We start from the raw sequence: 21,443 nt of genomic DNA, 5'->3' as shown, positions 1-21,443 counted from the left end.
CTATTCGATCAACCCCTCTACCTCATACCACATTCTGTCCTTTAAAGGTTTCATTTCCAAAATATCCACCTTCTTCGAAGCCACAGTACTTTACTTTTTATCTTTTTTTTTCTCTCTATAGAACACTCGAGACTCGCATCCATACAACACCGTCGGGTCTACTATACCATCAAACATGCAAGGAACGATGCAACATCGTTCCGAACCTACGATAAGAATAGTTTGGCCAAGAGTGGCACATCAATGCTGGGAGGCGTGATGCAAGATCTAATTTTGCTGATGATGAAAACTTTAGCTGTTCGAAATGCTTTATAACTACCCAAAAGCAGTGAAATAATGAGGAGGGTTATCTAAGTAATCTATCATACGAGATCTTTTTGTTTATCCTACCAATGATTATTTTTATATATAGATCATGATAATTGCTTCAGTGAACGATAATATATGACACCAACGTCAAGGTTAAGATTGCTGCCAGCCCACACACACACAATATATATATATATATATATATATATATATATATATATATATATATATATATATATATATATGTATATATGTATATATATATATATATATATATATATATATATATATATATATATATATATATATATATATATATATATATATACAGAACTGCTACTTAACAGAAAGGCCCCTTGACTGGCATTATTTTATGAGTACAGTATTGCCAGTCAATTTTCTTCGAACTTTATAGAAACATGTGGCATCAGTCCCTACTCGAGTTGCTATCATGCGCAATACTGCCAAATGACAAACAGCCTAAACCAGTCTCAGTCGACGTGCCACATACAAGTAGGTAGGTAGGTAGGAAAGCGGAAGAAGAGACGGAATCCGAAATAGTGAAACCGACAGAAAACAGGCGGATTTATACATAACAGAAACAGCAGCTAAACTCACGGGGTTTTTGATTCGTAATGCTGGAAGTGAAGAATTCACAGGAATGCCAAGGGCCAGCTGGATGTGAGATTTAACTCCACAAAAGCCATGATATTTTTTGTGTCAAGCGGGTGAGCTTTGTCAAGTGGGTGTTTATAGAAAAGAAGTGTCCCTCGCTTGGTATGGGAAGCTGACTATTTGAGTAACCTAAAGTCTACACTCATCGCAGAAACAATCTGAATACAACTCCAATGAAGTAACTGTTAGCGTTCCTGACCGTGACGCATTCACGGGCCGCGCACAGGGTCGAGCACATAGGTTCGAATCCTGGTTGCGGCAGTCGGTCCATAGTTAACCCAGCTGTTCATCTATCCCTAGGAGTTGGTCGATAAAATGGGTACCTGGGTACCCATTGTACCGTTGTTGGAAGTGGTCTATCAAAATCTATTCTGACACTGATACATATAGATATCTCGATTTACAAAAAAAAAAAAAAAAAAAAATCAGCGTCTTTTTTAACTATAGAAATGGAGAAGCATTACTCAACACCCGAGACATTTCTTCTCTCTCTCTCTCTCTCCAACGCATGTCAACCGGACGGATAACTATAATACGTTTTGTCTCCGGATAAGATGCTGAGTAAATATTTGTTGTTGTTGTTGTTGACCACGAGGCTGAAGGCTGCACTACACGTTATCGTCCCTCAGACATCATTTATCTTTGTGATAGCTAACGCTATGAAGATGATCCTCATGTTGCTAGCCTAGCCGAACAGAATCATACGAGCAGTTACATGAGGAGCGTCCAACTTAAAAACGTAAGATGATGAAAAATATTGGTGATTGATGCATTTGAAAGTAGAATGATTGATTAAAAAAAAAAAGAAATATAAAAGTCTGGAAACAAAATAAACAAAACATTTCAATGATGTATTTAATCAAGACCAGTGAAGAAAAGAGCTACTATCGCCTTTCCAAAACACATCGTTCTGTTGCTTACGTGTTGGTGTAGATGTACTATGTTTATGTTCAGCGTAAGCATAAACTATTCGGTGACTTTTCTGTGTTTTGTTTTATGTTAGCTGAGATGGTGTGTGTGTGGGGGGGGGGGGGGTAAATAAATGCCCTTATAGACGCCATCTCATTAAGGCTGTATGTATATACACCCTGGCATGAACCAGGTACCCAGTTTATCGATCAAACCCTAAGGGGCAAGACGAACAGCTGGGTTGACTGTGGACTGACTTCCCCGACCAGAAGTGGAACCTAAGCACTCGACCCTGGGCAGCCCTTGCATACGTCAAGGTTAGCATTACGTACTAACCGCCACACCACGGAAGTTCATAAAATACTTGACAAGTATTTTTATAAAAGGCCAAAATAATCATCTTGTGCAGTTGAGAATATCCGCTGCGAACACAACACGTCATCCGGTGAAAAATTATTTGAGAATAACTTAGGCAGCTTTGAAACAGCCTATCCACAAAGACTCAATTACCGCAAAGACTTCGATGTAACACTGTTCCTCACTTCCTTCTCTCTTTCTTTGTGTTCTTGACTACTTAATTGGCTATTACGGGGCTTGTGCTAGTAGCAGTGGGATGCCAACCTGACGTATTACCTGTGAGGGAGAGCTAACGTGTAGGTATGTTTACCCACAGAGATGCAGGTGGATGCTGTGGTGGTGGGAGGCGGTGTGGTGGGCAGCTGCGCCGCCTACAGTCTGGTCCAGGCTGGCAAGAGGACCCTCCTGCTGGACCAGGTCAGTTATGCAACCTGACTCATGTGTATACACACACACACACACACACACACACACACACACACACACACACACACACACACATAAACGTTGTAGTTCGGTTATGTCTTTTGGAGGTCTTATGCCATTCAGTTCTCCAGGTGTTGCAAAACAGCTTCCTGTTAAAAAGTTCGACGCCTAAAAGTCGAACTTTTTTCCCCATTATGATGTAGGTTCAGCTCCAAGTTAAACTGTAGTTAAAAGGTGACATAACATGGCCAATATACAAACTAGGTGTATGGCTCTTACGTCAAAGGACAACGGTATATGAAAGAGTACACTAAACTACTGAAAAGGAGGTAGAGGAACGTAATATGCGTGACGCCATACCTGACAGGGTTGAGCAGCCAAAGCAGGAGAGAAGAAAGGCACTTTCTCTGCGCATCCTGAAAAAGAAAACGAAGACAATTGACTGAGCGAACTCATGATTACTTTACTACACAGACCATTTCAGAGAGGCCACCACGATGTGAGTGGGGGGAAATCTGTATGTACAAACAAGTATCGACAAAATGGTACGTAATACACACATACATTAGACTTACACTTGTCCTCCAAATGCATTCAACCATAATGGTAGGTGACGTATGGCTAAACTACCAAGTTGAATGTATGGCGAATATTAGAGAAATCTAGTTAAAGTGTTTTTAAAAGTCAGTGAGAATAATATCTGTAGACGATTAATTTTTGTTAAAAAAAATCAGGAAATGTCTATCAATGTCTATCAATCAGTAACTGTATACGAACATTGCAGTTACCACTCGTTCAAACACTTGGAGACTCACTTAACTTAATTTCACACTATCGTCTATTCAAACTTACCGACACAAAAATGTTTCCCTAAATCTAGATACCTCGTCTTAATGTAACTTAATCTAAACTTAAACGATGAAGGGGGATGACTTTACAACGACCTGCTGGTTTGCCAGACCAGCAAGACAACAGGCGAAGGGCCCAGGGGTCGAATCCTTGGCATGGCATCCGCCCCAAACCCTACTTAGGTGTTCATCCTCCCCTCGGGGCTGGTCGATCAACGAGTACCTTGCCTTAGGCTGGTGTGTGTGTGTGTGTGTGTGTGTGTGTGTGTGTGTGTGTGTGTGTGTGTGTGTGTGTGTAAATACAGAAATATCCATCTTTACAAGACAAAATACCAATGACAAATACGCGCTCTGACTCTACTACTTCTCAACATCCATACGACTAACAGGCAACGCCACACGAAACCCATTTGTTTATTTCAAACGCTCTAACCCACGCGCGTCGGTGAGACAAACATGACTTGTGTAGTTCGCAGTACCGCACGCGCTGGGCAGCAGCGGAGGGAAATCGAGGATCACCCGCTTGGCCAACTTCGGCACCGAATACCTGACGCCCATCATGGCCGACGCATACAAGCAGTGGGTCAAGATCTCAGACTTGGTGCAGGAGGAACTCATAAGGTAAGGCGGCTGGGAGGCGGAGGATGGAGGGAGCAGGGGAAACTCTTTCTCAAGTGTTATGTTTAAAGATCTTTTTTCACTCTTGTCAATATGTGATGGAGTTTCTTGTCATTACAATACACTGTGGGTTGTTACAACTCCCTCCTGGACAGAGTAGTGGGAGAATTGAATCCCTAAAATATATTGTATTAAAGTGGATTTCATCTCATTTAGAACAGCCTTTACTTAGATACTAATGCATGCTGATGATGCAGCCCGAACCCAATGCTGGTCGTGAGTCGGATCTCCAATCAGTTAAAGGACGTGGCCAAAACCCTCGAGAAATGTGGTCACACACCGAGGTGGCTCACCCCCCAGGAAACCAACGCCAAGTACAAGTAAGTGGCTGGGAGCTTGATGAAACCGACCGATGAATAGCTTTAAAATGTCTTGACGCATCAACAACCAAGGTCGCTGAGGGTGGGACACGGGTTCACGCTGGTTCCCCACCTGGACCTTGAACTTCCCACTGGTGAGGAAGCTTTGTGGGGGGGGAGGAGGTGGGTGGGTAGCGCTCCCCTGAAGTAAGTGGCGTGCAGCATCATGTACATGCCATTATGACTATCATTATCATCATTATCATTCTTTTATTTCCTTATGATTAGTATTCTTCTTCTTCTTATCATCATCATTAATCATCAACGTTAGTAAAGACACAATTCAAGAGCTCCGGTATATCCTCGATAGAACGCGATTCCCAGAGAACTTCCACATACTCGAGGACCCAACAGCTGGAACCATGAGGGCCGATAGGTGCATCTTAGCCGTCCAGGTGAGTTTCCCTCTCTCTCCAGGTGACTCCTGCTGCCTTGTCTTGACCCACTCTTGGGTTTATGTAAACCGTAATGGGTTGTCCTCTTGGCTTGGGCGTGTCACTTCGTCTGTGCTATCTTCCTCCACCAATAAATCGTGTTTGTTTCCAGGGTCTGTCTAGCGGGGGTCTCTCTGTCTGTCCTTGAGGATGTCAGATGCGTTGCTGGAAAGACTCTTTGCTTTTACAGTCCTGGTCTCAGGACAGCGACCTTTCCTCGTAGCCGACTTCCACCCTCTGTCGTGGGAGTCTGGTAAGGCATTGGATTTTATAAGCGTGATCTAAGCAGGTGTCCTTACACTGGGCTGCTACTGTTTCACTGTGGATGACATAGGTGCAAAAAGTAGATTTCCGCGCGTCGGTACCGTGGTTGACGTGCGCGTAGACTAACCCAGCCCGTATGGCCTCTCCCCACAGAAACTGTACCGCAGTTTGGGCGGTGTGGTGTTGGACAGGTGGCCGGTGACGCATGTGAAGCCTGGCCGCCCTTGGATCAAGATCAGTGGCCCCCGGGGGTCGGTCCGGGCCAGGAGTCTCGTGCTGTGCCCCGGACCCTGGGCCCAGCAACTCCTCGAACCTCTTGGCATCCAACTCCCGCTCAGGTAAACTCAGACATCACCCACGTCTTGTTAGGTAGACTCATTCTTGGCATCCAACTCTCGCTCAGGTAAACTCAGACATCACCCACGTCTTGTTAGGTAGACCGATTTTTAAAGTCTAGATTGACACTCGCGGATGAAATACACCAAGGAATCACTAACGTCACGTAATCAATGGAGAAGATATGGAGTAACTCTAGAAATAAAATGTATCTTTAATTCTACAGATAAACAAAGAAGTTTTACATTTGGCTTTCTGTTCTAATATACTTTACATCTACACATCTAGTGAGAGAGAGAGAGAAAGGTTATATCTATGTTAACATGGATGTTGAATAGTGTTTAGAACTTATGGTGTAAACAAAGTTGAATTTACAATAAGACCACCACAAACGATTACATATAAACCACAAGTTCATTTCACTTCCTGGAAACACTTTTATCTTATCCCATATCTGTGATAACGAAGAGATAGAGAAGACTCCTAAAACGAAATTCCTTTTCCAGATCTATCAGGACGAAGTCCTTCTACTGGAAGAACAGTGACTTCCCCAACGCCTCCTTTGTCGACATCAGCGAAGAACCTGACGACTTCTACGCCCTTCCTTCCTTGAGTGACCCTGGACACGTGAAGGTCTCTGTAACGTGAAATCTATTCCTGTTAGAACAGCGAGAGATCTTATCTCTCTATTACCCGTAGTCTAATCTCTGTCGCAGTGGGTGGATGGGGAACACAGCGTCTCAAAAGCCGCTTGAAGGTATCCTGATCGTCCTTATGGCCGAGTAAGAATAGGTAAGGACCTCCAATCCCACGTAAGGCCTCCTAGCCAGTTGAAGACCTTCCTGCCAGGTAAGGACCTTCCTACCAGGTGAGGAACTCCGTTCCATGTCAGAAACTTCAGCGTCAGGTGAGGGCATTCCTGCTGGCAGGGAGGTCAAGAGAGTCGTCGACATTAACCAAAGCGTCTCGCATAGCCGTTCATCCTTCACTCTAAGTCCTCGGTAGACGCTCGTGTCCCCCAGCTACCTTCTGTTATATCATAACCATGACACTTCCAATGGCCTAGATGCACCTAAGATTATCTAGTGTGACATCCACGTCCCTGAAGCACTCCTTCGCATCTCGTCCGTGGCCTACCTTCTTCCCTTGAATCAAGGAAGTACAAAGGAATTCCTACAGACCGCTGAGTCCTTTGGTAGCTGTCTGTGATAGTGGAAGGTATCAGAATCCACCAGACTAGTGTGCTACGAGGAAAAAGCCATAAGGATGTTCCGCAGATCTCAATTACTGGCGTCTTGCCCGCCTTACAGTCTGCTTGGCTATCCTATATGAACTGGATTTATAACCATGCCACTTTCTCTCACTCATACCATCTCTTTTAATCCTTTTCAATCCATTCATCTATTCATCACTAAAAGGAGAGAGAGAGAGAGAGAGAGAGAGAGAGAGAGAGAGAGAGAGAGAGAGAGAGAGAGAGAGAGAGAGAGAGATAAAAGCAACAGATTTCCATTGCAAAATTCCCCAAGCTTCCTCTCCATCAGGCTGGGTTTCATGGAGGATTGGAGGCGACCCCGGGAGGTGGAGAACCTAACCTGTCGTTTCTGCGGGAGAAGTCCACCTCGTACTTCAACAAGTACTTCCCCTTCAGCGAGAAGGAGCCGTACTCCGAGGACACCTGCTGGTACACGGTGAGTGCTCCTCGACCCTGGCGGGAGGGGGGATGAGACAGCCTCCGTTTTCTTCGAGGAGAAGTACTTCCTCCTCTTCTCTGTCGTCAGGTGGCCCGTGTTTACTGACTCATCCTGCTCTGGTTCCAGGTGACGCCAGACAACGAGTTCATCCTGGACCGTCATCCACAACACGACAACGTCGTCTACGCCGTCGGGTTCTCTGGTAAGGCGCTGGTCGTCCAGAACTAACCAAATCTCTTTCTCCCTCGATCTCACTGTCCCTCGTCTACTCCTACCTCCCTTTCTCCTGTTCCACAACTCTTCCCTCTTCCTTTTCCTCTTCTTCTCCCTTTCCCTTTCTCTTTTCTTCTCCTCTATCTCTCTTTTTCCATTTCTTTCATTGCCTTCCTCTCTCTCTAAGGAGCATCATTCGATATGTTTAAAATTCCCTGTAGTCTCGAATCTTGCAACGAAATTTCTTCTCAGTTACGTTCTTCTCTGTTCCATTCCCAGGCACCGGGTTCAAGACTGCCCCGACGGTGGGCAACATCCTGGCTGACATGGTGCTGGGCCGTGACCCTGCCATTGATGTGTCCTTCTTCAGGTCTGCGAGGGTCACAAAGTCCTCAGCCGGTGATTCCTCACTCAAGAGTAAAATCTAACATGGAGACCTGCATCCCTTGTCTACCTTGTGAAGCGAATGTTGATCGTGTTGGGTGTTCGTTGTTGCTACGCAGCCGGCGATTGTTCTGAGTGCTCTGTTTGGTGTAGTTCCACAGCTTTTTTTTCCCCTTGATTAAATGTTGATGTACTGAAGGTCGTTCTCGGGAGTAAATAATGGATAAGTTGATCTTGTTTCACCTCCCTAGTTCCCCCATTGTTTATAAGCAAAACTTCTTCACCCTTATACAGGAGTAAACTTCCTTCACGACCTCTTCCTATCATACATATTCCTTAAATTCCGTATGAAGATTTTTCTTTTTAGCTCATCTTCTATACATAAATCCTATATCAACTCCTGGACCTCACATAGACAATATTCTTCCTGTAGCTCCAACAGATAATATTACATAATTCGATCCAATCCAGTGCAGTAATCTTTATAGGCATTTGCTGTTCATCACTAAATTTTCCAATGTTTGGAAAGAAAGCCTGACCAATATGTAAGTATACACTCATAAACTACACTGTGTGACCTTTATAGACAAGGATAAGGTTAAGTAAACTCTCTCTGCTTTGAAATACTCTGATCTCACGAGTATTTTTTTTTCACACATTGCCGTTCCTCTGCAGATTCCCTGGTAAATTCGACACATCAAAGCATTTCTGGTCAACATTTTCCTCCTATGTATCTTAAGAAACAGTCAACACAGTTTCATCATGAGCGTCTGTTTACCAGACTTCCTCGAGACGGCTTTCAAGCTCCTCATGTCTCAACCTCCCACGATGTCCACACCATAATATAAGATGGAGTGACACTCATCTGCTTTCACCATGTTCTGAAGTGTCACAGGAGTTGACGGGACTCTCCTCTTACACCACCTACTTCTCTTTTCTATGTCAGGACATTTCTCTGAAAGGAACCATGAATTGTGGCCTTCCTCTCGTTATTCTTGTCTCTCAACAGACCACTTTAGAACCATTTCTCCTCTTGAGTCCAACATACGAGTGTAAGGATCTGTAATCCCTTTACCCCCTAGAGTTAGTGCTCTCGTATGTCTTCCCAAAGCCATTCTTCTCGCAGTAATAACTCAAGATCTCTTAAATCAAACACACATCCCTTGGATTTACTAAGAATGTCTCTAATTCAATTAGGTTTTCCTATCTTTTTTTTTGTCAGTCACTTTTACCTGCTTAAGTTCCGCAAAAAGTCATGTTAATCGCCACGTAAGAATGCGTTTCCCGTCTTCATAAGCTTGCCTTGAGGTATGATGTAGCCATATAACTTCTTAAGAGTTGCAGCTGCTAGTTCCCACCTCCCGTGTCTGTCATTCAACGTTCTCTTTCGCCCTTATTCTTCTTGCGCTACATACGTGGCCGGTGATCCTACAAAAATTCACAATGATCCTAAGTTGCTCTATCGCCCTCCACCAGCATTAAGATCCTCTTCCCTTCCGTCTTGATCCTCTCACTTCAACTCCAACACGAGTGATCTCTACCATTACCAAATCCCGTGGCTTTCCAGCGGCGGGACTTATTGACAGATCATTTTACCGTCTTACCTCCCGTCAGACACGAGGAGGTCAGCTGTGTCTTGCGTACGGAGCACAACATAGTCACGCGGTTGACGACACATGCAGCACATCTGCTTCCGTTGTGGATGAACTGTAAGAATCTGACGAAGGGTCGTCGTCCTCCCGGCGAAGAGAATATTCTAGGGTGTACGGGATCCCCTTCCCTGGGGTGTGTAAGGCTTCCTCTTCTCCCCAAGGCAGTAAATATTAACTTGTGTGGTCTCCCTCTCCGTGGCCTCAAACACAGTGAACGTTTAGGACGCCCTCCCTCCCTGTCAGAGGAGGTGTCGACACCCATCTCACCTCTCGTAGTCCCTACTATGTATTTCCTCCTTCCTCCCTCAGGAGCACTGATGGTGGGTAAGACGCCAGGTCATTCCTTCCACTCGCCAAGTGGAGAAGAAGAAGTCCGTCGTCCGTGACTCTCCCTCCGACGAGACTCCTCTCCTCCCCAGACCCAGACCCAACACGAAGCGCTGAAATACTGATGACCTGAAGTTGGAGGGTGGCGGGAAGGAGCACAGACCTCGGCAGGTCAGGTCAGGTCAGTTTAGGTCAGCGAGACGACCAGAAGTACCTCGTTAGAAGGGAATCTGTCGTCTGTCCTCAGCTGCTGAAGTCATAAGACAGACAAGACAGGAAAGATTCCGTATATGGAATCACACACACACACACACACACACACACACACACACACACACACACACACACACACACGACAGACATGCAGACACAGCAGAGAGAGAGAGAGAGAGAGAGAGAGAGAGAGAGAGAGAGAGAGAGAAGGTGCGGGTAGGGGGAAGCCCTCACCACGACCCTCCCCTGCAGGTAGACTCCACAGGTGGTCCCGAGGCAGACGCTCTTCCTCACGCCGACCTGTTGGCCTCATCTCCGCCATATTTACTCCCTACCTCCAACCTTTCCTTCCCCAGTCGCGGATCACCACATCTTGAACCACCTTACGCCACACTCGACACCCACACATCGACAAATAACCCCCCGTAACTAATGAGCGCCCCAAAAACCCTACAGTAAACCCGATGGAAAAGGGTAATAATGGGAGGGGTAGGAGGGGATGGGTTAGCAGTCAGGTGTGGTGGAAGCCCTGGACGCGCGGGACGGACGTGTGTGTGTGTGTGTGTGTGTGTGTGTGTGATGCCTGGGCGGCAGGAGGCGGGCCGCAGTGTGAGTGTGGCAGTGGACGGAGGTGCACTGACGTACTCCCGCGGGCCCGCACCACGGACTTGTACTATACCTCTGCCTGCCTGCCTGGATGACTGCTTCCTCCTCCTCCTCCTCCTCCTCCTCAGCTCCTAGCCAGACCTGGGCACCAACACTCCTGCTGCCATGGCTTCGGTGAGTAGCACAGCTACACCCTATAGGGCTATAGGAGTAGACATATATACATATACATATATATAGGAGTAGATATATGTATATATTTTTCTCTCTCTTTGTCTAAGGAAATATGGGATTTATATTTTCCTGTACGTGTATGAAAGTTTGAAAGTCAATGATTCGTCTATTGTTTCTAGTTTTTGAAGACTTTAAAAAGAAAAAATATATACATATAAATATAAAAGTGAAACAACCGCTTTGAGTAAATAAAATAAATACACAGACGGCACATAGCGATCGCCCGGTGTGTGTATAGATTTACTCCATGGCTTCGGAAATCCTTGTGCCTACAGAGAAGGGAATTTTTACACACATACACGTAACAGTTTCAACCACCCCCTCCCCACCCTAAAAAAAAAGAACACCTTCAGCCTACGAAAACACCACAACGAAATACACTCACTCCTCAGACCGTCTGACATGCCACCTCTCACTGCACTACTCTGCAGTTAAAATCATTATGATATATATATATATATATATATATATATATATATATTCCCATGAGGTAGCAGTCTTGGTACTTTTAAACACTTAAGAGCATTTTTTTTCTTTTAATTTAATCGTATTGCTGCTGTGAGACAGTGGTGGTGGGGGGGGGGGGGGGTTATATATTTCAATATGTTTATGGGCGTTTTGTCTCTGTTCGAGATGTCTTTTCAGGCCCGTCATTATTTTTTTCAATTAATTAAACGTACTGAAGTTATAGGATTTTTTTCCTTCACGTCTTTCCTTCAGTTCCAGATGACTTTCATTCGTGATATATTCCTTCTCTTCCCAAAAAAAAAGTTTGTTTTTTATCTCTCTTTGATGAGGGAGGGCGAGAGGGAAGGAGAGAAATTTGTGAAGTTTTGACTTCCATAATTTACATTTCGTCCATCTGTTCGTGAATATTTCTCTTCACTCCTGTAATATGGCTGAAGCTCACTAACCTAACGTGAATATATTCCTCTCCACATGAAGTTCACTCTGGCCTACCCACAATATTCCTCTCCACACTAGTATTCATGAAGTTCACTCGGGCCTAACCACAATATTCCTCTTCACACTAGTATTAGCCAAGTTCACTCTGGCCTAAAATGGATATTCCTCTTCACTCATGTACCACCGCAGTTCACTCTGGCCAAACCTGAATATTCCTCCACACCAGCATCACTGAAGCTCACTCAGGCTCGTCCTGAATATTGCTCTTCACTCTGGCATACGCTGCCATATATATCTCTCAAATCTCACTTTGATCCAAGCTTCTTTGTCCCGTTACCAGCTCAAGCTGATCATCTATTCATTGCCAAAGCTCAGCATTGGCTGAATGGAAGAGAGAGAGAGAGAGAGAGAGAGAGAGAGAGAGAGAGAGAGAGAGAGAGAGAGAGAGAGAGAGAGAGAGAGAGAGAGAGATGGCAGGGAATCAGTTCGTCACTTCAAAAAGAAAAAAACATCCAGTTTAATTGGCCTTTTCATCCGCAACTTGCGTGTGTGGCTTTCTCTCTCCCCAACTAGCGAGTGCAGCAGCTCTTCTCTCCCCATCTAGCGAGTGCAGCAGCTCCCTTCCCCAACTAGCGAGTGCAGCAGCTCCTCTCCCTAACTAGCGAGTGCAGCAGCATCCTTCCCTAACCAGCGAGTGCAGAAGCTCATCTCCCCAACGAGCGAGCGCAGCAGCACCTCTCTTCCCAAGCAGCAAATGTCATTATCTCACTCAACTAGCAAGTCTCGCTCACTCCCTAACCAGCAATCCTCTCTCTCTCTCTCTCTCTCTCTCTCTCTCTCTCTCTCTCTCTCTCTCTCTCTCTCTCTCTCTCAGCTTCAGTCTGGGATCACCTTCTTAACCCTTTTGGATTATGTGTGTGTATGTGTGTGTGTGTGTGTGTGTGTGTGTGTGTGTGTGTGTGTGTGTGTGTGTGTATACATACATATGTATTGAGATATATATGTATTCATCTTCATTTTGAAAAAGAACGACGAATTTCACGTAACCATCCGACTAACACTCCCACGGCTCACATTACCATTAAACGCTTATGAAGATACGGGTCACGAAAAATGCCGTGTAGATCGGAGGTTGGGGGGGAAAAAAATAATGTTCTGAAGAAAAAGAGTGAGTATGATAGTGTGTCTCCCCGCCCGCCCCCCTCACAGGTTGGGGAAAGAGGGACCTTTGCAGGTTTGGGGGAGAGTGCGGTTCGTTGCTAGTCGGGGAGAGAATGACCCACTTGCTAGCTAGGAAGAGAGAGAGCGAGAGAGAGAGAGAGAGAGAGAGAGAGAGAGAGAGAGAGAGAGAGAGAGAGAGAGAGAGAGAGAGAGAGAGAGTAGCAACAACGAGACGTAGAAAAAAAAAAAAACAGAAGGATGGTTGACGAGAGGTAATGCCAGGAGTATGTATTCATTGAGACGCGAGCCTACTCAAAGAGCTGCCACTCCGCTGCTGGCTCATACAACGGATGGAGGAGGAGGAGGAGGAGGAGGAGGAGGAAGCAATAACCCTACCCCTATAGACGCAAGAAATGGAGCCACATGTATAGATGAAACGGCTGACTCACAATAGAAATAATCACTTCATCTATACCAACTACATCCAGCTCCTTTTTTGGAGGGAAAATGCCTTTGTGATGTTATGTGGCGCGTGTGGAGGACGGGCTTATGTTGTTACTGAGGTGAATTGTGGCGTTTATGTCGTTACTGGGGTGAATTGTGGCGTTTATGTCGTTACTGGGGTGAATTGTGGCGTTTATGTCGTTACTGGGGTGAATTGTGGCGTTTATGTCGTTACTGGGGTGAATTGTGGCGTTTATGTCGTTACTGGGGTGAATTGTGGCGTTTATGTCGTTACTGAGGTGAGTTGTAGCGTGTTTTATGTTTTCCTTCATATAGTGAAACAGAAGGACACGAGTGATTCTTAGATAGAGATCTAGCGAGAGGCTGTGCGTTGAGCGGAAACAGCCTGGGTATGTCAATTGTAAATTCTATTCCTTTGGTTTATCCTTACATTTGAAAAATGATTCTTAAACCTGTAAAACATATCTGGCTTATGTTTCACTGGGATAAAAAGCGCTCCTCTCCAATTTTCCCCTTTACATTTGCCTTTCATCATATGTTAGAGGTAAAAAAGAAATGAAAAAAAAAAAATCCTCGTTAATATATGTTTTCAAATACACTTTAATTGTCTTTCTAATTAAGTTTTGTTTTCCAATCATTCTCGTCATGGCCTTTCACCGCGGGTCGCAGGGCAGTGCAAAAACAACGTTTAATCATCAATACAGTCCTCCTCCCCTTTTGTTCCTCTTGTGGAGGCTTTTATCAAGCCCAGTTGGCAAATGATACTCCAAGTGGACGTAACAAAGAACTTCAGCTTATCTTGAATGTCAGAGGTCCAGTAATGTCAAATCCTCTTTAGTAATTAATATGAAGGGCTAAACAATGACACTGCTCATAAAGCTGTCTTGCATATATCTCGAATAATATGTCCTTAGTATATATATATATATATATATATATATATATATATATATATATATATATATATATATATATATATATATATATTATATCTTTCGCGTTCTGTTTGAACCATGCATACGAACTTCACACAAACATCTACATGTGTTCACATATTTCTGACTCTCTCGAGCTGTAGACCCGACGAGACACACTATACATGTGTGAACTCTGGATCCCAAATTTCCCCAGAATTGTCCTTATAATGTAGCACAGAGCCTCCATGATGCCCTGTATATATCTGTATATACATGTGTGAGACTCGGTCCTAGTAACGTCTGCCAATTAATCAGCGAGGCAATTAATGTCATTGTCATACGAGTACGATCTTTATAACCATTTCGTAATAACTGTTGGCTTTGTTGCTTTGAATGTGCCGTACATCTCTCATTTATCACGTAAAATAAAGATAAATACTCTTATAAAAAGCGAACCCTAGCATTTACAATACCGGTGTTTCAGAGAATAATAATTTTGTTTATGGACTTCACTTAATCATTAGTCCATGGTAATGTCTTTAAATAATCATACAGGATTATTGTTATCTGATTATAGTTATGTATTTTTTTTCTTTCTTACAAATACTCGCCATTTCCCGAGTGAGAGAGGTATCGCCAAGAGCAGATGACAGAGACTGAGAGAGGGAAAACGCCTTACTTAGCTCCTTGTTCTGTTCTTTCTTTTGGAAAGTAATACAGGGAGGGAGGATTTCCAGCCACCCGCTCCCCCATCCTCTTAGTCGCCTTCTACGACACGCAGGGAATATGTTACGGGGAGGGAGGTTTACACTCGCGTAGCCTCATATTTCAGCCCTGTATGTATGTATGTATCATGTATACACGTGTGTGTGTGTGTGTGTGTGTGTGTGTGTGTGTGTGTCAGGTCAGGAGAATTCACGTCGGTGTGGTGGATATCTGATGGCTAGCAGGTCAGGTGTTCACGGTGTTGGTCACGACGAAAAGCAGCAGCAGCAAAGGTCGTGAGGAAGGCTGGTGCTGGAGGGAAACCTGGAGGAGGAGGAGGAGGAGGAGGAGGAGGAGGAGGAGGAGGAGGAGGTATCGAGCGGGTGTGTACGGTGTGTGTGTGTGTGTGTGTGTGTGTGTGTGAGAGAGAGAGAGAGAGAGAGAGAGAGAGAGAGAGAGAGAGAGAGAGAGAGAGAGAGAGAGAGAGAGAGAGACGTCGTTGTCTTGGAGGACCTGTGGTTGCAGAAGGAGGAGACAAGAAGAAAGATAATAATTACTGGGATCTAAAGGGATTACGGGGGCTGGAACATTCGGACGGAGGAGGAGGAGGAAAGAGAAAAGGCAAAATGATGTGATTAAGAAAAGGGTGTCCAGTGGAGGGTGGAGATAAATCAAAGCGAGAGGGTCAGGAGAAATGGCGTGACTTAAAGAGAGAGAGGGGAAGGTAAACTTAATAACTCGGAGAATCAGAACCAATAATTAGATAAGATAAAGAATAAAAGACTCGCTAAAGCAATGTCTTTTACCCTCATTTCCATCCTGACCTTATATAAGAAAGCGAATCACAGAGATAATAACCCCCTCGCCCAGAGCCCTACTGTCACTAATTGTACTTGAACGTCGAAAACGAAAGATGGAAATAATAAGAGTTAATCTAATTAAGGCATTTTACACTCGCTTATTACCTGTGATGATCTGGTTTAAAGACTGGGTTAGAATATCACTTTCCTATGCCGGCATATCTAGTAGATCTTTAAGATTCTGATAACATTCTGGGCTAAGAAGGAGATATTCCACGTATTTTGAAGTCAACATTGAACAATTTATGAATCTGATAATATTGCGGGTTCAGAGGGATATATCCCAAGTATTTTGAACTTAACACTGAACCACGTATTTACCATAATAGTGTAACTTTGACGTTATGTATTGTAAACAGTCCTAGATGGAAATGGTAGGGAAATGAAATGGTCAGGCGAAGAACGCAGATCTTTGAGCGGGACTATAGCCGAATATTTCGAAGGCATTCCTTTCGCCTTTCAAAACCTTTCCCTTTACCAGTGACATAAGGGGTCTCCTTGGACGCGGACCATCACCAGCCATGCGTGTTGACAGATCCCTGGGACGCGGACCATCACCAGTCTCCACATAGTGACAGATCCCTTGGACGCGGACCATCATCACTAGCCTCCATAGTGACAGATGTATAGGACGCGGACCATCACCACCAGCCTCTACACTGTGACAGACCCCACGGCAACGAAGGGAAAGGGAATAATGTCTGTGCAGAACAAGAGGGAGGTAGGACAAGTAGAAACCTCGTTCTCTGAAATTGCAATGGGCTTCCACAGTGAACTGTGTCAGACACAAAGGGCATTTAACTGCCAATGGCGAGGCACATACACAAATTGGAACGAGGGCAAAGCCATGATTCTTTGTGTCGGGGAAGGGAATGGACTGTGAAATACAAGAGCGTTAACTGTAATGCGGTGCACAACGCGCTGTATCCGACGCAACCATGGGTAGAAGCAAATGGTGTCTCGCTCCTCTTGGCAAAACGACGAAAATGTGTACAATGTTGATGATGCTGGAGTAAGTGAAGATAGTGAAAGTACGGAGACTGCAGATAAGGAAAGATAAAAGATACAATGAGAGGAAAGTAATTTCAAAATTGACTAAGCCTAGCTTAGGTCGCTAGGGGGTAAAGAATATATCATTGCAAAGGAAAACGGAAGAAAGTCTGTCTATCATAAAGGAGAGACGTGAAGGCTGGTGTCCAGAGTGGAAGGAGGGGAAAAACCGAATGAGAAATAATAGTATTAGTGCATAACTGAGCGCAGGAGGTCGAGTCTGCGGTGGGAGGCTGAGGGAGCGCCGAGCAAGGAGCCCACTTTGTTCCAAGGAACCTCCTTACATCGAGATAAGGCTTGACGTAGCTGCTGGGGGAGTGTGTAGCGCTGCAGCGGAGGTGGGGTTGGGGGGGAGTGTCTTCTTTTGTGGAGGGTGTGCGTGATGCTCTCTGTGTGCCGCTGTAGCGTATAATCTGCCACGAGTGGGTTCACCCAGTAATGACACTGCCAAGCACAACAGCAGGAGTTAAAATATCTTTGAGTGGGGTTGTGTGTGTGTGTGTGTGTGTGTGTGTGTGTGTGTGTGTGTGTGTGTGTGTGTGTGTGTGTGAGAGAGAGAGTGCGCGTGTTACTGACGCTGTGGTCGTGCATATGCAACTCTCTGCGATAGATAAACGATAAATACTGACACAAGGAGACACGAATCAGCCTTCGCAACATTAAGAAAAGGACGTTGAGAAACACTGTAGCGAATAAAGAAGAGGAATAATCAGGTGTTGGTGAGGATTAGGAGTTTGCTGAGGAGCCAAGTGAGGCGGCTAGGGTGGAAGGTCTGCCAGGAATACATAGACAGAATTAGACGTCTCATCCCTGAGGAGGAAAACTTTCTTCCCTCACATCTACACAGGACCAGTTCATGGTCATGGAATTCTTAGGAGCAAGGAGAGTCACCTGACGAAGACTAGAGCACCTCATGATGGAGGAGGAGGAGGAGGAGAAGAAGAAGGAGGAGGAGGAGAAGAAGGAGAGACTGGAGCACCTCAAGATGGAGGAGGAGGAGAAGAGAATTACCTCATGAACAGGCAGAGAACCATCTGATGAAGAAGAGGACTTCGTGATGACAAGAACTCTCTGACGAAGGGATGAACCCGTCTGTATGTAGGGGGGTTCACTGCATGGCAGGAGGGACGCTCTCTGGTAAAGGGGTTCAACCACGGGCGAAGGAGGATGGAACTCCTTGACGAAAAAGGGAAAGCTACGTAAAGAAGGCGCGGTATACCTGAAGAAGAGCGAAGCAATATATGACGAAGGGGTTGGAAGATCCTTCACTAAGTGGAGAAACACTTGTTGTAGGGGACTTCTCTCTCTCTCCCGCCGAAGGATAAGAAGAACCCGATGACAGAGATGAAGGACTACTTCACACAATGGGGGAAAGCGAGAAAAATCTACTTTGACGAAGGGATGAGAACCACCTGACGAAGGTCTGCAAACAAAGGGTAAAAGGCCAAAAGGGAGGCGGATGACTTGGGAGGTGGATAGGAGCGGTGGGCATTAAAGGTGACCAACACGAAGAGGAACGAGTCATCCAAAACCAGCGGGTGACTGCAACACGCAGCTGACTTGACCTGAGCATACTACTGCTGCTGCTACGGCTGCTGCTGCTACTGCTACTGCTGCTACTGCTGCTGCTACTGCTGCTGCTGCTACTGCTGCTGCTACTGCTGCTGCTGCTACTGCTGCTGCTATTGTTGCTACTGTTGCTACTGTTCTTATAACTGCTGCTGCTGCTGTTCTTACTACTGCTACCTCCACTACTACCACTACTGCTACTTCCACTACTACTACTACCACCACTACTAGTACTACCACTACTCCTATCACTACTACTACTACCACCACTACTACTTCTACTACTACTACTACTACTACTACCACTACTACTACTACCACTACTACTATCACTACTACTACTACCACTACTACTATCACTACTACTACTACCACTACTACTATCACTACTACTACTACTACTACTATTACTACCTTTGTTGAGTATGATAATGATGATGACGATAATGATGATGATGAATATTGTTGATGATGATGATGATGATGATCGTGCCCCCCCACTCCACCCTACAGATGGTCCAGGCTCTACGTAACTTGACCGGATTTTGAAATATACACGCAATTGTTGGGGAGGCTGGAGCCGCCAGCCTACATAATGTATCACCTGCCTGGCCAATTCTCTCTCTCCTCTCTCTCTCTCTCTCTCTCTCTCTCTCTCTCTCTCTCTCTCTCTCTCTCTCTCTATCTATCTATCTATCTATGTTAGCTTGTTTTATCTATCTGCCTATCTCTGTGTCTGTCGGTCAGTCTGTCTGTGTCTCAGTCAGTCTGTCTAACTGTTTGTGTTTCTGTCTGTCTGTCAGCCTATCCGTCAGTCTGTCTAACTGTCTATGTATCATTCTGTCTGTCCGTCTGTCTATCTGTTCATATTCCCATTCTTTCTCCCTTCCCCGGTTCGAATCCTCTTTCATATGGTATCATAGTCATCGGCTTTCGGGAAGAAGCTGCCAATCAGCTGTTATCCTCATGCGCGTTTATCAGCTGTTATCTTGCCCCTAAGGGAGGTCAATCAACTGTTATCTTACCCCAAAGCGAGTCAGTCAGCTGTGATCTTACCCTCCTCCTCAGGTAAGTCAGTCAGCTGTTATCTTATTCTCGACAACATACAAATCAGCTGTTATCCTGAGACGCGTCAGCTGTTATCCTGAGACGCGTCAGCTGTTATCCTCAGGGCTTGCGCCGTTTTCATTCGCCGTGTGTGTCGTTCAGCCTTCGCGTTCCCTTGAGGTCGAATGGTCGTCTTCCACGAACACTGTCGCGCTTCTCGCCGTCGTTGCCGCTGCCTCCACGGCTTGAGGCTGGTCGTGTCCTGTGGGGCGTCTGATGATGGTCTGTGTGTGTGGGGGGTGTGTGGGGGGTCGTCGTCGTCTCGTTCGCCCGAGGGTGTCGTGTTTGCGTGGTTCCCCGTCGTTTCGAGACAAGAGAGAAAATTCTATCTCTTCATAATGATGGTGAGATGGATAAACAGATAGATAGACAGAGACAGACAGATTGATAGATAGATAGATAGATAGATAGATAGATAGATAGAGAGAGAGAGAGAGAGAGAGAGAGAGAGAGAGAGAGAGAGAGAGAGAGAGAGAGAGAGAGAGAGAGAGAGAGAGTCTACGCCCCGCCCGCCCTCACTGTCACAAGAGACAGTGCCAATTACACCTTCCCTGTGGCAATCCTTTTTACAGAGGCCGCGGGTTCGACACCCCCACACCCACCATCTCCCTCTCAGGCGTCCTCTTAAGAACCTCTGTGTCCCAACCAATCGCATTTTCGCCCCACTTTAATCCCGGGATCAGCAGGCGAGTATCGACCTTGTGGCCAGATCTCCCAAAGATCAATATGACCGTCGGGTTTAATGGGCCAAACACCCCCCCCCTTCCCCTCCCCCCGTATTGATCATCGCAAGGATAGGGAGACGGAGTGGGGGGGGGCGGGGTGGAGGGCAGGTAGAAGATGGTGTTCCTCAGGTAAGAGAGAGAGAGAGAGAGAGAGAGAGAGAGAGAGAGAGAGAGAGAGAGAGAGAGAGAGAGAGAGAGAGAGCACATTCCCAACCCCACCCACTCTCCCTCCGGTTCAATAGCCGGTAGGATTAAAGAAGAAATAAATGGCTGAGAAGGACCACCATGCTGGCTGTACGGTGGAAATATACCGCCATGGATGTTTTATAGGAAAGTATGAAAGGATGAAGAGGGCTTTCCTCGTAGGGAGGAGGAGGAGGAGGAGGAGCTTCCTCAGATCTGGAACGGCAAAAATAAAATTTTTCAAGTTGAAACAAGTGACTGTAAAAATTTCTTATCCCTCTTGAAACAGGACGACTCTTTTTTTTTTTGTAATGATGGAGTGAATTTTGTTGCTCTTCTCCGAATCTGTTCTAATTTTTCTCGATCTCTTTGATCAAGTCTGGTGACCAGAAGTGAACAGCGTATTCTAAATGTGGTTTAACCAGAGAGTCGTTTCGGCGTATACGCAGTGAGCGTAGCTGGTAATGATGGTGGTGGTTGATGCCGATGGTGGTAGATGGTGGTGGCTGGTGGTAGCGGTGGTGGTGATTGTGGTGGGTGTGGTGACGACGCGAGGGTCTAGAGGGGGTTGGGGGGAGGGAAGCTGTTGCTCGGCTGATGGTGGGGGACGAGGCTTGACTGTGGGGTAATTTCGAGAGTGGTAACAATGAGAGAGGGTCCTGTTGAGTCTCGTCGCAGAAGAGGAGAAAGAGGAGAAGAAGAAGAAGAAGAAGAAGAAGAAGAAGAAGAAGAAGAAGAAGAGGAAGAAGAAGAAGAAGAAGAAGAAGAAGAAGAAGAAGAAGAGGAAGAAGAAGAAGAAGAAGAGGAAGAAGAAGAATGAGGAGGAGGAGGAGGATATATGTAGAAAAAAGTAATAAAGGAAAGTGCGAGGCAGCACCAA

The 21,443-nt window shown here is 45.5% G+C and overlaps 2 protein-coding genes across 3 annotated transcripts in view; both read left to right on the top strand.

Moving 5' to 3' along the window:
* Positions 1 to 775: 775 nt before the first annotated feature.
* LOC139761853 (peroxisomal sarcosine oxidase-like) lies at positions 776 to 8,113 on the top strand. 2 transcript variants are annotated; one of them, XM_071686386.1, is made up of 10 exons: positions 776 to 826; positions 2,567 to 2,667; positions 3,994 to 4,145; positions 4,400 to 4,522; positions 4,872 to 4,956; positions 5,413 to 5,597; positions 6,102 to 6,228; positions 7,137 to 7,283; positions 7,413 to 7,488; positions 7,779 to 8,113. In XM_071686386.1, the coding sequence occupies exons 1-10, from the start codon at positions 778 to 780 to the stop codon at positions 7,925 to 7,927; spliced, it is 1,194 nt and encodes a 397-aa protein (XP_071542487.1). In that variant the 5' UTR covers positions 776 to 777; the 3' UTR covers positions 7,928 to 8,113. The 2 variants fall into 2 exon arrangements, with proteins under 2 accessions (XP_071542487.1, XP_071542488.1); XM_071686387.1 differs by having other exon boundaries at positions 809 to 822.
* A 2,563-nt stretch (positions 8,114 to 10,676) lies between these two features.
* The window catches only part of LOC139761852 (uncharacterized), a 62,052-nt gene continuing 51,285 nt past the window's right edge, over positions 10,677 to 21,443 (top strand). The window contains exon 1 of the mRNA XM_071686385.1: positions 10,677 to 10,855. The gene's annotated coding sequence lies outside the window, so the exon portion shown is untranslated. The remainder of the gene's footprint in view (positions 10,856 to 21,443) is intronic.

Source organism: Panulirus ornatus, chromosome 42, assembly GCF_036320965.1.
Source record: "Panulirus ornatus isolate Po-2019 chromosome 42, ASM3632096v1, whole genome shotgun sequence".
Classification (NCBI taxonomy): Eukaryota; Metazoa; Arthropoda; class Malacostraca; order Decapoda; family Palinuridae; genus Panulirus; species Panulirus ornatus.
The sequence above is the reverse complement of the archived record's forward strand: the minus strand, read 5'-3'. Positions and strand labels throughout refer to the sequence as shown.

What these genes read in the sequence shown, in the direction of transcription:
- LOC139761853 (XM_071686386.1), top strand. Translation starts at nt 778, where the DNA reads ATGACAAACAGCCTAAACCAGTCTCAGTCGACGTGCCACATACAAGTA. An exon ending in GTGCAGGAGGAACTCATAAG is followed by an intron (nt 4,146 to 4,399) that starts GTAAGGCGGCTG and finishes CTGATGATGCAG; the next exon opens with CCCGAACCCAATGCTGGTCG. An exon ending in CTACGCCGTCGGGTTCTCTG is followed by an intron (nt 7,489 to 7,778) that starts GTAAGGCGCTGG and finishes TTCCATTCCCAG; the next exon opens with GCACCGGGTTCAAGACTGCC.